Below are 17,103 nucleotides of genomic sequence, written 5' to 3'. Positions count from 1 at the left end.
AATTCATTCACTGGTGCATTCGACAAATACACAAAAAACACTATAATATGCTTAGATAATAACCAAGTGTGACTTAAAAGGATTATGGTATAATGAGGGAAACAGACATAAAAATTTAATTACAATTAAATTTAAAGAGAATACTTAAAATGGAAGTATCTCTAAGACCCTGTGGAACATAGTATATGACAACTGTGCTGAACTTTAAAAAAGAAATCAGAAAATAGACACTAAGGCAGACAGGGTAGGCTTGTAGCAAAAACAATTTTAGGCAGAGTGGATACAACTTGCTCAAAGGCACAGAGACACATAAAATGCAGGACAAAGTCAAGAAATTATGGATGACACATCTAATTCATGCCCGGGGAAGAGACAGGTGATAAGGTTGGAAAGGTCAGCTAATAAGAGGCATTCAAATATTTATGGAGAGATGAAAGGCAGGAAAGTAGAGGAAATCAGGGTGGGAAGGCCCAAATAATTAAGTCATCAGGAAGCCAATAAAGAATTCTAAGAAGGAGGATTACATGATCAGGTTGAGGTTTCTGGAAGATTACTTTAGTAGAATGTTATGAACAGACTAGGGTGAAAGCAAATCTGAAGTAAAATAGACGAGTTCGCAGTATGTGCATTAGTTCCCAGGAAAAAATAAAGAATACCTGAACAGAAGAGAAGGGCTCCGGATGTGTATGGATCAAGCAGAATGGGGTGTGAGTAGAAACAGCCAAGTGTTGTAGCCAGAGCACCACACTTATGGCAGAAAGTGGTAAGACACAAGCCAATAATAGACAGGGAGCAAGATCTTAGCATTAGATACAACATTAACGAGCTCAAGTCTTATTTCATAGTTGATGCAAAATCATACAAGAGTTTTAAAATCTGTATTTTCAGCAGATCATTCTGGCAACCAGGTGACAGATGGGTTTAAAGTGGAAAAATTAGAGGCACAAGAGATTCTTTTATTTACTATGTAGAGGCAGGAGAAGATAAGAGCCTAAGCCAGAGCAAGAGTAAGAAAATCACCAGGACTTAGGAAATGGCTGAGTGAAAGGGGAGAAGGATTCATCTGTGGCTTAGGTGATAAAGGAGGTGGTGATGCCACCAAATGGGATAAAGAATAAAGATAGATGCAAGTTTAGAGGGGAATGAAAATGAATTCATTATGGACATGCTGAGGTTCAGGTAAAAAGACAACAGCACATAAAGATGTTTAAGAGGCCCATAAGTAAATATGCATGCTATTCCAACAAAGGTCAGTGTGCAGGTGGTCACAGAAATCCAGAGATTTAAAACCAAGATAAAGTACAAATTAAGAAGAAATGTGGATAATGGACCAAATCCTAGGAAAGCCAACATGTAAAGGAAAAGTGGAAGCAAAGAAAGGAAAGTGAAAGAAACAGAAAGGAATGTCACAAATGATCAAGAAAATAGGAAAAGAATGGTGTCACGATAAAGAAGTTTTGAGAAGAAAGGTGAGATCCAGAATTCAGAATCAGCAAAATGTCCATCAGCTGGTGAATGGATAGACAAAACATAGCATATCCATATAATAGAATACTATTCAGCAATAAAAAGGAATGAAGTACTGATACGTGCTACATCACGAATGAACCTCAAAATCATTACATTAAATGAAAGAAACCAGACACAAGAGATCAAATAATGTTGACTGCACTTACATGAAATACACAAAAATAGGCAAATCTATATAGATACAAGGTAGATTCCCGGTTACTTGGAGGTAGAATTAGGTATGCTCCATGACATAGTATGCATTGCTGGGTAACAAGGGATGAAATGTGATGAAGTGAAGAACAAAAGTGGATAAAAAGATTCACGAATAAGAGAAAGAAAATCTCCTGTAGGTGGCCGGGTGTGGTGGCTCACGCCTGTAATCCCAGCACCTTGGGAGGCTGAGGCGGGTGGAACATTTGAGGTCAGGAGTTCAAGACCAGCCTGACCAATATGGTGAAACCCGGTCTCTACTAAAACTATAAAAATTTGCCAGGTGTAGTGGCGGGTGCCTGTAATCCCAGCTACTCAGGAGGCTGAGGCAGGAGAATTGCTTGAACCTGGGAGACGGAGGTTGCAGTGAGCCGAGATTACGCCATTGTACTCCAGCCTGGGCAACAACAGTGAGACTCCATCTCAAAAGAAAAAAAGAAAGAAAATCTCCCATGGGTAAGAATGGGTGTGAAAAAGAGGTCAGGAATTGAGGCTGTTCATACCTGACAATTTCAATCTTCTTACATAGAAATGACATCATCCTCTAAGAAAGAAGGGACAGTGGTTCAGAAGAGGGACTGAGGACTAAAGAAACTGACGAAGGACAAATAATTCAGAATAATTTTTAGTGACAAATTTACCTAGGCGTGTGAGTCTGTAACAGCACATGGCTGTCCTCGTCACGAAAGCACTAATTCAGGGTTGAGAGTATGGCTGAGGTGCACAATGGGAAGACAGGGATGTAAGAGAACTGAAGATGCTGGTAAGATAGAGTTAGGATAATCAATCATTTCACAGGCACAGAAAAGTAAAAGAAAAAGAATGAATGGATTAGAGATCAAGACTCCATGAAGTCATACAGCTTGTAGGAAAATGAGCACAAAAGGTTGAAGAATAACAGGGGTCAACAAAGAGTGTCACAGAGGCTAAGATCCTCAAGTTCCACTGCTGACACCATCCAAAGTGTGGCCTTATCAGTGGGGAGATGAAACAGGGAAGAGGTAAGGGTCACTGGAATGAAATTTCGGCGGCCGGGCGCGGTGGCTCAAGCCTGTAATCCCAGCACTTTGGGAGGCCGAGATGGGTGGATCACGAGGTCAGGAGATCGAGACCATCCTGGCTAACATGGTGAAACCCCATCTCTACTAAAAATACAAAAAAATTAGCCGGGCGTGGTGGCAGGCGCCTGTAGTCCCTGCTACTCGGGAGGCTGAGGCAGGAGAATGGCGTGAACCCAGGAGGCGGAGCTTGCAGTGAGCCGAGATAGTGCCACTGCACTCCAGCCTGGGCGACAGAGCAAGACTCTGCCTCAAAAAAAAAAAAAAAAAAAGAAAGAAATTTGGTTGAAGAACTGCAAAGGCAGTCTTCAATGAGTGAAGAAAAGGGACCAGAAGTTGGACAATGGCAGCAATGAAAAGGGGTCGATGGCATTGCAGCCAAATGGCAGACACCTCAAAGGAGAAGGCTGCTGGTAAAACATGAGAAAGAAGCCACATACTCTAATAAAGTGTTGTGGGTACAGGACTCTATTTACAATTAAACAAAATTTGAGGTAAAAACGAGCTGGGTGGGAAGCAAGGGGGAGGATGAGCCACACTTCTAGTAACATAGGATAAAGCCAGGAGATGGATCAGACAAGAGCAATTTGCTTTTTGTGGAAGGACTAAAACTTACAAGGTCATAGGGAAGAAGACAGCAATGGGTGAAGCTACATGCCCCCCAATATCCTGACTATGACACAAACTGTTTTGGTCTAAGAGTAGGCTAAGGGTGCTATCCAGTACTTACCCTGCACTCAGAAAGTTGGTGGGAGCTTTGTTATAGCAAGGACCCAGATGTGGAATAAATTCATTCATTGATATAAGTAGTAATTTATGGCATTTCTACTATTCATAACGCCTACAATATAATCCCTTTTACCCCTATAAAAGCACTGAGCTTCACATTATTTCTAAACAGGTTCCTAATGGAATCCTTATAATTTAAGGAATTAAGTGACCGATAGAGTTTCCAAAAACCATTTCATATAAATCTTTGACTTTGATCACTGTCTACATTCTACTTAATACAGTCTTGGAGTGTGTTGTATGTATGTGAATGGGCGTGTACACATATATAAAATATTTGGACTTTTTTGTTCGTTTTTTGTTGGCAAGGAGGAAGAGAGTAGCGGCAAGGAGACAGGATCACTGTAAAAAGCCACCACCAAAAGCATCAGGACTCCAAAGCACAAGCAAATTTACAATAGAAACAATTTACAGAAGAATCCTCTGAAAGTGCTACCTTACCTTGTCATGGACTGTCATGCAGCTAGCTGCATCCTTCTGAAGAATTTCAGTTACCCCATTGGAAAGCCTTTCATACTTCAGCTTGGGTTCCTCTTCGCTCTCTTCTTCCTGCACAAACGGCAAAGAAAAATGACTGCCGCCATACACTTATTTGTTTTGAAAACCTCAAAATATACTTCTTACGAGAGAATCAGAGATGGTTTCTTCAACGATGTTAATAATACCAACTACAGCTAAAGTTTAAGATCTTCATATTTCATTTTGCCTAGGCATATTAATTGCTACAACTTCACTGGTAAAATAAATTCAAAAGTTGAAAACAAGAGTATACAGACTTAGTGTTATATTGTCACTAACTTTACATGTTGAACCTTACTATTTGGTACGGCTTCATAAAATATTCTTAATCCTCACTGTTATGGAAGAAAGTTAGTAATCAATATTTACTATAATGGCCATGAATTAATAAATCAAGGAGAGTTGTAAAAGTTACTATGATTCAGAGTAAGATTTTATTTTACATCAATAAGTAATGAGAAACAAAAAGTTTATATAAAGAAAACTGTGATGGCATAAAGCTAGCCAAAACAGAAGTCCATAAAAATAATCTACTCACTGACATTAGCTAGAGGGTGAAGACTATGGAATTATCGTGGTTTGTAGTGTCAAAACACCATACAAACCACCATAATTGCATAGTCTTCACCCTCCAGCTAATATTAGAGTAACCTGAGGACATCAGTGCTCCCACCACAAATAACCAGAAAGTCTTGATGGAATATACAACATCATCTATCCAAGGCATCAAAGGGCTGCTGAGGCAATCTCAACTAGAAGGGTCAAGATTCCAGGGCAGCGAAGAATTGTGCTGGCATTCTTCAGCCACTTTCTTCCTGGAGGCATTTACTAATTCTGGGTGTAGGACAAGAGGCTGAGAACCCAAGCTCTGCCTGGGAAGACAGCCACTGCTGGGGGTAGGGAAAGCAGCACACCTTCTGGCACTTGTGGGGACAGAGTGACAAAACTGGAGAGAGACCTGAGGGGCCAAGATATCAGTGGAAAAGAGGCAGAGACACAAGCTTGTTACACAGTTACTTCTCCCTGTAAGACAACTGTCAATTTCTAAAACTGCACAGGATGAAGCTAAAAAGCTGAACAGAAAGAAAAATGCAAACCAGCTGCCTTGATGTGTTAAGAAGATAAGAATAAGAGTTCAAGAGGCATCAGGAAATTGGACCCTGGTGAATATCACGTCTTAGTCGGAACCGCTGGTCCCTAGAGGACACAAAAACTTAACTCCCATAGAGCTCTGACTCAGTTCAATCTTTGACTGGAGTGAGGTATATAACCCCCAACACATCTGTCTAGTGAAGGAAAGGGTGACTCCTCTCTGGAGAAAGAAAACTACCGAGGCCTCTACAATTTTTCATGTACAGTACTAAGGATTCAATAAAATATTACCAGGTACGCCATAAGACAGGACCATATGACCAAAAATCAAGATGAAAAAAGACCATAAAAATAAACAAATGAGTGACCTAGACATTGAAGTTAGCAGTAAAGGACTTTAAAATAACTACATGTTCAAAATTAAAAAAAAAAACAAAAAAAAAAAAAACAGAAAAAGACAGCTGATGAAAAGATAGAAATCTTCAACAGAATTCTAATCTGTAAAAAAAAAAAGGAATCAAATGAAAATTTTTACACTGAAAATGTTAACTGAATTAAGAAGTCAATAGATGGTTTAATAGAAGATTAGTAAAACAGAAGACAAAATAAGTAAAATGAGTAAAACAAAAATCCAAAGGCAACCCCAGAGAAGAATAACTGGAAGGAAAATATATAAAGGAATCTATTAGGCATGTAGAACACAGTGAAAAGCTCTAACATACTTTTCATTACTGCCCCAGAAGGATAAGGAAAAACGGAAAGGAACAAGAGCAACATTTAAAGAGATAATAACAGAATATTCCAAAACTGATAAGACATCAATCTACAAACTCAAGAAGCTCTGCAATAAGCAGGATAAATATAAACTCACACCTCAGATGCATCATAGTAAAAAGAAAATTAGGCAAAAGAAAAACGACTTGTAGAGTAGTAAGTGCTCTGCCTACGGAAGATTATAAGACTGAGAGGACAGACTAGGCAGAGACTGCAAACTCAAATTCTTACAGAAGTCTTCACCTCTGGGGCAAGGGATTACATCTTCACATGGAAAGGGGTTAATCTGTGGATTAATGGAAATGATGGACTATACCAAGCATCATGCTAGAGACTTAATATCAGATATCTCATTTCAACCTGACTTAAAAGAAAAAAAAACCCTACTGAGAGTTAAGTATAATTGTCCCGTTTTACAGATTTTCAGCAAAAACTGGTGATGAGAGATTTTAAGTAATTTCTTCAAGACATACAGTGAGTAGAGGAGAAGTTAAAATTCAAATTCAGCTATGAGTGCTCTAAAGTCAGTAACTTCTATAACACACTCCAAAATCTCCTATCAAAATGACTCTACAAACCACAACAGAAGCCTATTCTAAACCTAGAAATAATTATAAACTATGTGATTATTAGAAAACATTTTAAAATATGTTTATTTAGCAGGTGCATTAGCTAGCTATTGCTGTGTAACAAATTATGCCAACATTTGCTGATTTACTTATTTTATTATTATTTTCTATAAAGACAGAGACTCATTATGTTGCCCAGGCTGGACTCAAACTCATAGGTTCAAGAGATCTTCTCGCCTCAGCCTTCCAAGTAGCTGAGACTACAAGCATGTACCACACTCCTGGTCACCAAAATGTACTGATTTAAAACAACAATAAATATGTATTATTTTACAGTTTCTATGGGTAAGCAATTCAGAAGTGGCTTAGCTGAGTGGTTCACTGAGGATCTCTCACAGGGGTGCAGACAAGATGTCAGCTAGGGCTGCAACTATCGGAAGGCCTAACTGGGGTTAGAGGATCTACTTCCAAGATGGCTCAATCAAATGGCTGGCAAGTTGGTCCTCACTGTTGGCAGAAGTTGCCAACACTCTTGGATCACTCATTCTGAAGGAAGTCACTTGCCATGTTCTGATCAAGCAGCCCTGTGGAGGGGTCCATGAAGCAAGAGTGATCCAAAAGAAAACAAAGTGGAAGCCCCTTCCATGTTTTATACAGCCTCAGATGGAATGCTGTTATTTCTACAATATCCTTTCAATCACACAGGTCAGTGTGGGAGGGGCAGCACAGAGCAGGAATAGGAGGTGAGGGTCACTGGAAGCCATCATGCAGACTAGCTACAAGAACAGTAATAACAGTTTAAGAGCCATAAGCTCAGTTAAAATCAGTATTTCATGTCTACTGATGAGCTGTCTTAAATTTAATTCCCTAGTTATATATAAGCTATTAGCTGTTTATTTCGGATGCAAGTATTAAAAACAAAGATGATATACCTATTATTAACTTTCCAAGAATAACTTGAAGAACTAATGGCAAGAAAAGGGAAGTATAAGCACAGTTATCCACAGGGCCTACCCATTTCTATGAAAAGGTAGTGATAATCTACCCAAACCAAGGAGCTGTTACAACCCAAAACTGACCTGTTTCTAACAGAAAATATAAAATAGCTAATTAGCCAAGACTAAAAACACTGAAAAAAGAAAACTACAAAAAACAACAGACACTTCTACTTATGTATCTACAAGCAAGAAAGAGAAATCTTCACAAAGTTAATATTAAATGTAGCACAGATGATGTGTGCATTCTGAAGTAAACATGTTAAATACAAATTGAATCCTGAGTGTTAGTCTTTATAATAAGATGCCACATGTTGCTGAAGTCGGGACATCAAATGTGCATCCAATGTGAAAAGTTAATTCTAGCCTCTTGACTATTTTGCATAAAAGCACTCATCCACGGACCATTAGATAAAGTCATTGTAAATAAGGTTTTCCTGTCTTACTTATAAACTAAATAATTTCTCACACATAAATATACAAAAATAAATACTTTCACAACACAGCTCAGTGAAGCATCCTTACTGGGTTTCAAAAACCATAAATAAAATGAAGACTCCAATATTAGGCATTTGATGTACCCTTTCATGCTTTTCTGACAAGTATCTTTTATGTTAAGTTAAAAGCAGGGTAAAGGTGAATTTTTAAGTTTTTTTTTTTTTCTCCTTGCTATAAACAAAGAAAATAGAAAGTGATTCAAAAATACGATTCATGGAGATTATTCTGCTACTGTAGACTCCACATCACACTTTAAATAAAAAACATTTAAAAATCTAGTAGATTATAGAGTTTCTCTTTAACTAAAAAATAATAATAATAGAAGAAAGGTTTCCATGCAGTTTGGACTTCCATGGTAAACAACCAGTGTTAATAAAAAGCAAATCAATAATTTTTGTTAAATTTTAATAATCCTACAAACCTACAAATAAAACCATCAACAGTCTGAGTTGAGATGACAGTTAACTGCGTTTCTATGACAACCTAGTGGAATAGTACAAGTCCTGACTTGCAGCTAAGCGGAGATACGAACAGAGTGACATTTACCCATACAAGAAAAATTTGCGGCTTTCTTTTAAAAAGAATCAATTCCTCAACTCACATAGATTTTTACTAAGTGTAGAGCACTTTTAATTAAAGACAAGTCTTTTATACCATGCTACAGAATTCTAAACACTATCTGAAAATAAATGTCACAACATGGTCAATCTTACTGAGTTGTGGACTTAGGAGGAGGGAAATTACTTTTAAGGATAACAAATTAAAGCAATTAAAGACTTCTCCCTGAAAAACTGTTTAGTAATGTTGTTACAGTGTTACCATCGGGTACATTTTCATGGAGGAAGTCCTGTTTACCTAACTTGGTCTTGTACACCAACAAGAATATTTTATGTTTCTTTTCACCAAAAATTTAAAATTTGTGTACAAGAAACTGATTTTTTCATTGTTTACAACCAAAAATAATTGTGTAGAATGGATTCTACATTCTTCACCTTGTTTAAACGTTGTATTTTTCACATATTAGTACATTTTATATGGCATCACTGTTACAGACCAAATGAAGACTTGAATTTTACTTTTTAAAAATGTCTGTCACATTACTTCTAGGGGTTAAGAGAAAGATCATTACATTTTCTACTGTTACTACTTATACAAAACTTAAAATGTCATCTCTGGATAACATTTCTTTATTAAAATCCAATTTTGTTTTGTTTTTACAAAATAAAATGATACTCAATATACTGGTTGGAGAAAGGTGAGATATCTTACAAAGCCCAAATTAGGCTGGTAGAAAACACCACCAGTGGAGCACTCCTGGACTATTCACATCGCACTCTGTGGAGATGACCTTCATCCTCTCCAGCTTCACCTGAGAAAGACCTCAGCTGAACCTCCAGGAATTTTAATAAGATGAATGGTTTAGTTGGTTTCATGTCATCAACTACATCTGACTAGGGGCAAATCCTTTTAATAAATATCCAATGTTTTAAAGCTAGATACAATAGGGAAACACTAATATCCTCAAAAGAAATTCACACACACACACACACAAAAACTTTCATGCAGTTTGAACTTCCACAATAAAAAACCAACTATTAATAAAAAGAAAATCGATAACCAACCCTGGGGATGAAGCTATAGAATACAGGTTTTCTTCCTCTAGAACATTCTTTCTAGAACTCTAATTACCTATGGGGAATTGAAATATCCAAAACTGGCAGTGGACCTTACAAGCTTAACATATAAAAACAGCTATCAAAATCCTGTATCAGAACATTTGAATTTTAGGAAATTTGCATTTTAAAATATTATCTCTTTACAAATAATTCAATTTGTAGAAGCCCTAAACTAAAATATGTCTTTGCTATTACTATTTATTAGAGAAGAGAGAGAATAGAAAGATAAAACACAGTTGGTACTAAATACAAATTTTTAAGAGCATAATTAAAATTAATACAAGTCAATCAAAACATATCTTGAGATTCAAAAACATATAACTATATATATATATCTTTATCGTTTGTTTGTTTGTTTGTTTTGAGACGGAATCTCGCTCTGTCGCCCAGGCCAGAGTGCAGAGGCACGGTATCAGTTCACTGCAAGCTCCGCCTCCTGGGTTCACGCCTTTCTCCTGCCTCAGCCTCCCAAGTAGCTGGGACTACAGGCACCCGCCACCATGCCTGGCTAATTTTTTGTATTTTTAGTAGAGATGGGGTTTCACAGTGTTAGCCAGGATGGTCTCGATCTCCTGATCTCGTGATCTGCCCGCCTCAGCCTCCCAAAGGGCTGGGATTACAGGCGTGAGCCACCATGCACAGCCAACATATAATAATATTTTAAGGAACCGTTCTAGTCACTACCATAGGATATTAACATATTATCAACATGCACAAAAGGTAACATAGACGGGAGCTACATATTATTGGATATTTACATTTATCTGAAACTATAACGTTATCACTAAAAGTACATGTATAATATAGGACATCTCCAAATTTGTCACGTTCGTATTAAAGTTTTCCATAAAGTGTAGAAAAGATCCAAGATGAGAAAAAAAGAATGCCTAAAAAAGAACCTGAAGGTAAAGTTCAAAATTAATCAAAGAGTAAAGTCTTCAATTAGCTTTGTATTGCCCACCCCACCTCACCCCAAGAAAGAATGCTAGTTCCTTAAAAGGACAACTGTAACTATTAATACTGTATGCTATAGTTCTATTAAAGAAAGATCATTTTATTTACACACAAAGATGACTATCTGATAGGAAAGATGGCTTAATAGATCCTTCTAAAGTGTCAAAACGTATCAAGAAAACTACATAAATAAGCTGAAAGAGTAACTTCTGGTGTCCATTAATAACACCAGGTATTATAGTTGCCTCAATGACCAAACTTTTTAAGAAAGTGACATGAAGATAATGGAATTCATCTACAGTAAAATAACTGTGGTCAAAGCTCCCGGCATGCCTTTCCATCAGACTGCGGAGAGATAGGCAATTACATTCTTATATGAATGCAAATAATGTTGTTAAATTTTCAACTTACAAGCAAAATTGCTATTAAGGAAAAAAATATTAATTTTTAAAGTAGCTGAAATTAGGAGCTGATAAATGTAATCTGGACGGCATGGGTCTACTTTTTCAAACAGAAAATTCACCGTGGGTTTACTATACCCACATATTCTTATTTAAAGCATAAAATACATACAGTTAAATGAGTAGTTCTCAACCAGAGGTGATTTTTGTCCCCCAGGGACATTTACTTGGCAATGTCTAGAGTCATTTTTGTTGTCACAGTTGGGTGGGGGAAAGGTGCCACTGACATCTAGCAGGCAGAGGCCAGGGATTATGCTAAACAACCTACAATGCACAAGACACTCTCCCAGAACAAAAAGTTATCCAGCCCAAAGTACCAGTAGCCCCAAGGTTGAAAAATTCTGGATTAAGTAAATTTCACAAGATAAAATATTACATGTACATTCAAATCTGTTTTCAAAGACAATTTAATAGCAAAAAGAAATGTTCTCACAATGTCTTGCTAAGTGAAAGAATAGGTCATAAAACCTGCTTTGTATGATCCAAATATTATTTAAGAAATGCATATGCATATATGGGGGGAAGATGAGAAGAATAAAAACCAAAATGGTCATTTCCCTAAGGTCAGTTTCTTCCTCTGTAGAATAGGGATGACCATAGAAATCACATCACTGGCTTGCTGTAACTATTGAAGATAGCAAATGAAAAAATCACTGTTGTGAGCTAGTGCCAATATTTTCTAAATTTTCTAAAACAAAAATATTTATTATAAAAATAAATGGTTCAACATCCTCTTCAACACTTTGTATCCACTGAGCTAAGATTTTTATCTCTCAAAGCTGCTTTCCTTTACCGTAACACAGTGACCAGAAAACTGAGAAAAAGTTGAGCCCCTAATAATTGAGGAGCTCTACTTAAGATTCACAAGATATGCAGTCTTCATAAACCCTGGTCTCTCCTGTGCCCTGTAGTATTAGAATTTCATGTTCAATTCAAGGAGGAAAAAATAAGGTGAAGGTTCCCATGCCCTAAGCCACATACCATAAACAGGATCAACTCCCATCATTTAGTTTATATTGGGAAAGCGATAAGAATATATAGAAAAGGGGAAAAAAATGAGAAAAGCAAATAAGCTTTTCATTTCCTTCTAGCCATATGGAATAACCTCACCAATCTTCAAGCTATGCCATTCAGGTGGACAATTTCCGCCACTAAAGCCAACATAACCCTCTTTTCCTTTCTTGCCAATATCCCTTGGTGATCACAAGATCCTTAGAAGCAGAGTTTATGCCTTTTCATTGTTCTGAACTTCACCTAACAGAACTGTGGGTACCTAATAAAGACCAGTGAAAACAAACGTATGTAGTAACAGCAGACCAGGTTTGGTAAGCAGCTTTTCTAAGACATTCTCATTTAGATTTCCACACAGGAAAATCCAAATCATAGAATATTAACCAAAGGAACTTCAGAGATCATCTAAACTATGTGTTACTTCGCAGACACAGAGAGGGAGGGGTAAAAGGGGGAGTAAGGAGGTAGAGGCACCAAACAGAAGGAAAGAGCTGGCAATTTTGCAATACTGTAAACTAGAATTATAGAAAATTTACAGAAGTGGAACTATACCATCTTCTAGCAGTAGAAGCAAATAGAGGTCCTTCAAGCTCAGTTGTCGGAAAAACTTAACACTTATTTCTAATAAATCTATGTTGTTATACGAAAAAGGACAGTGCTGAAGTTCTTCAAATTATTTTGTTTGAGAGGAGATTAAATACCTCTCAAGCATTTCCAATTGCACATCCCATAAGCCAAGTGCAAAGAAGCATCTTGCTAACTACCCCTACCAAAGCCTCTTCCAGTTTCTCAATAATTTCCCAGAAAAATTAGACAAAAACTCACTATAGCAGTAAGCATTAAAATGATTACCAAAATCAAGGAGAAACTGACACATTTGTTGAATCTAAATTCCTGACATATCCTGATTTGTTTCCAGAAACATAACCCACCTGAGCGAAAGGTATTCAGATGATTTCTAGTTCTCTCACCAACCCTCTGTGCCCAAGACTGGGGCTGAGTCTGCCCCAGCCTCACAGAGCTGACCCCTGTCCTACCCCTTAGCTACTCTTTTCCAGAAGGAGAACTATGCTTGCAGCCTCTGCCCACTGTATCTCCAATCCTCACACATTTTAGCCCTGACCACCATCTTTCTACATCTTTCTTCCACAGGCTGAGACTCTAAACCTCTATCACCTGGGCAGTGCCCTCCATGGTCTGGGAGTCCAGCCTTAAGCAGTGCAGGACCAAAGGACCTCTAATAGCAGGAAGGTGGGCACTGCAGGCACCAGAGAAAACTAACAAAAGTAAAGCTAAAATGAATTAATAAACCAGAGAAAAAAAATTAGTAAGTCCAAGCATTAGTACCTTTTAAAGACAAATTGAATATGACACACACACACAAACAGTGAGAAAATAAAAGCCATTAAAGTACTATCTATCTCATGCAGAAAGGTACACGGCTCAGACTGTTCTAGTGCTAAGCAAGTTCTATTAAAAACCTTCAAAGAATGGAAAATTCCCAACTTATTTAAGCTGCCCCATAAGAGGGAAATATAAAAACTTACAAATTCATTTTGGTAATCCTGATATCAAAACTCCCAAAGAGTACACCAAAAACAACAAAAAATATACGTATAATTCTGTCATCTCACGTAGGAATTTAAATGTAGAAAGTCTAAATATCATAAATCAAACCCAGCATATATTAATAGAAAACACTGAAGATCAAATATTGCAAAAACACAAAGACTGAACATTAGGAAATCTGACGTCATTTGGTAAGGCAGAGAAAAAAAAAAACACAGGGCCATCTTGACAGACACTGCAGACAGCATTTATAAAGTTCAACACTTGTTTCTGATCTTAAAAAAGCTTTCAGTAAATAAAAAAGTTTCTTTACCAAAGAGCTAAGAATGAAGAGCCAAGAATGACCATTTGAAATCAGAAGTCAACATGATACGGAACAAGAAGTAAGAGAAACATTCCCATCATGAGCAGGAAACAACGCACAGGTGCCAACAATCACTTCTGCTTTTTTCAAAACCAATTTAGAAGTTTTAGCCAAGGCAAAAGACAAGAAAATGGAAAACGTAATAAATAGATCCTTGTTGGTATGGTCTCATTTGAAGACAGTATGACGACAAAGAACACAACATAGCTTCTGCCAAGACAGAGAGCTCACCTGCGCTGCTGGTCTCCTACCCCCAACTCAGCCCTGAAGACATGATAAAAATGAGAGGAAAGAGAGATTCCAGAAATTAACATGCCCAAGTAAGAAACTATGGAGGCACTGAAACGACCCACAGTGGGGAGCCAGGGGCAACAGTGAGGATGAGGGTCAAGGAAAGCTGGCAGATCCAGCAAAGGCCTCTCCCCAGCGTGCCTGGTTTTGCTGCCCCCTTCACTACAGAAATGGGCAGCAACAGCCCAGCTTCACAGGGGTGAGGACTGGCCAGCTGCATTCACTCCTCCATTTTCTCCCTTCCTCCTAACAAGCAGAGATGGTTGTTAGGGTCTGCTTCCTCTGTGGATTAACCCAAAGTGCACTTCATGAAGGCTCAGAAGAATCATCTCACAAATTTTCACACTAAATCGTATTTTTGGAGGAAGTATTCAAACAACAGGAAAAAAAAAATCCAGAAGCTGCTATAAGACAGTGGTCCCCAACCTTCTGAGCACCAGGGACTGGTTTCGTGGAAGACAATTTTTCCACCAGGGTGGGGGTGGTGGTGATGGTCTTGGTTTAGGGATGAAACTGTTCCACCTCAGATCATCAGGCATTAGATTCTCATAAGGAGTGCAACCTAGATCCTTTGCATGCACAGATCACAGTATGGTTCATGCTCCTGTGAGAATCTAATGCTGCAGCTGATCTGACAGGAGATGGATCTCAGGTGGTAATGCTTGCTCCCTTGCTGCGCACATGGACCGGCGGGTAGGAGACCCCTGCTGAAAAAGGTATGAGATGTAAGGACAATCAAGTATCTTAATAAAGGTCACTAATGCCATTTTTTTTTTTTTAAGAAAAAAGGAGAGAATTATCCAAAATTCTACTGAAATTTATAATCAAGAGCCACTCACAAAATAAACTAAAATTTTTATTTTGCCAGTTCTACCATATGCAGTGCATATACACTGTACAAGTTACTTAAAACCTCAGTTACCTCGCCTTCTGTGAAAGGGAAATGATAACCTGGACCTCAGAGGATTTTTGTAAGAATTAAATGTAATAAATGTACATCAAGCACAAAGCCCAGTATCTGGTAATACCCAGTGAATGTCAAATACTAAAAATACGGCCATGAGGTGTATTACAACCCCAACTTCACACTGCAGAACTCATAGCCTCCCTTCTAAGTTACTTCCTATCACATGACCAGACCATAAAACCAAACAGTAACACTTCTCATCTAATTACCTCATTGTTTTAAACTATTAAAAGATGAAGATACATTACTTTTTGTTTTACCACATCATTTAAAAAAATTTTTTTTCACACATATCTAAGTGTGAATCTTGTTATTAGGAATGTAAAAGGAAATACTACCATCTCCTATTTAAGCCAAGAACCTCTCCTGGATGCCTGTAAGGACTAAAAGTAGCCCATTACAGCCCAAATCCCTCAAAACTGCCCCAACACTGGTGATGGAAATGATGACAACAGACTAAATCCTTAAGCTCTATTAGAGGTTTCCCCACTCTCATCCCTCCCTGATACGATTCTGAGAGACATATTTAATCTACCAAGGTCTTTGGGGAAAACAGTCATATTCTAAAGTAAACAACTGTGATGACACGGATGCTTGTGAATCTCTGTATTTAAAAACGGCTGCACTGAAACTGAAATAGCTCATGGATGAAAGAAACCTTCATGCTATTTAGATTTGTTATAGCATTCCTTGAGCCTGCAGAGACAGGAATGCCTTAAAGCCTTGACAGCATAGAATCAGGTCCTAATTGTCAGGTGAAATGATCGTTTAAACACACTCTTGAACGATCATCAGAAAAGACACATTTTTATAAATACAGTTCCCCACAGTATTAGCAGTTCCGTCACAACCATTTTCTGTATGTTTTCCTTGCTGTATTTGACTCCCAAAACTCTGAAATGCAGCCTAATGAAAAGTGTTAAGGAGACAAGGTCATTCAATCAAATTATTTACTGTATTAGTTTCCTATCACTGCTGTAAAAAAAATTCACAAACTTAGTGTGAAACAACACAAATTTGTTGTCGTACAATGCTGTAGGTTAGAAGTCCAACACAGATCTCACTGGGCTAAAATCAGGATGTCAGCAGTGCTGCCCTCCCCTGGAAACTGGAGGGAGAATCCCTTTCCTCTCCTTTTCCAGTTTCCAAAAGCGCCGGCAATCCTTGGCTGTGGGCTCTTCTTCCCCGTTCAAAGCTAGCAAAGGCAGGTTGAATCGTTCCCACATCACAGTCTTTTCTCCTGCCTCCCTCTTCCATTTATAAAGACCCTTAGGATTATACCGGTCCTGCCCAGATAATCTCACTCTCAAGTCAGCTGATTAGCAACCTTAATTCTCCCTTGCTGTGTAACACGACATATTCACAGGTTCCAGGGATTAGGATGTAGACATCTTTGGGGAACCATTATTCTGCCTGTTACGGAGAATAATACAAGGATCAGAGAGGATAAAAATGATGGTGAGCGAAAGAGTTGGAAACCCTGAGCCAAATCCAAAGCTAAATAAAAAAAACTTCTCATTTGCTTGCTCCTAAATTAAATATTGATCCCTGTGAGGACACGGCATGGGATAAAACAATTCTCGGGTTGAGTCAGGAGGCAAGGAGTGGTCCTTGTTTCTGTTTGACAAAGGCCTTCTCAAAGCCCTAGTTTCACCAACTCCAAAATAAGGACACAACACCAGCTTGACATAATTGTTGAGAGAATTAATAAAATCAATTCATTTATTCACTGACAAGCAGTTCTACTGGATACTGGGGACAGGGTCCCTACCCTCATGAAAGTGCCTGGCATAC

At 38.0% G+C, this 17,103-nt stretch overlaps 1 protein-coding gene across 1 annotated transcript in view; it reads right to left on the bottom strand.

Moving 5' to 3' along the window:
* The window catches only part of VPS41 (VPS41 subunit of HOPS complex), a 185,044-nt gene that overhangs the window by 137,747 nt on the left and 30,194 nt on the right, over positions 1-17,103 (bottom strand). The window contains exon 3 of the mRNA XM_007981558.3: positions 4,011-4,118. Within this exon, the coding sequence (XP_007979749.2) occupies positions 4,011-4,118 (108 nt within the window). The remainder of the gene's footprint in view (positions 1-4,010; positions 4,119-17,103) is intronic.

Source organism: Chlorocebus sabaeus, chromosome 21 (assembly GCF_047675955.1).
Source record: "Chlorocebus sabaeus isolate Y175 chromosome 21, mChlSab1.0.hap1, whole genome shotgun sequence".
Lineage (NCBI taxonomy): Eukaryota > Metazoa > Chordata > Mammalia > Primates > Cercopithecidae > Chlorocebus > Chlorocebus sabaeus.
The sequence above is the reverse complement of the archived record's forward strand: the minus strand, read 5'-3'. Positions and strand labels throughout refer to the sequence as shown.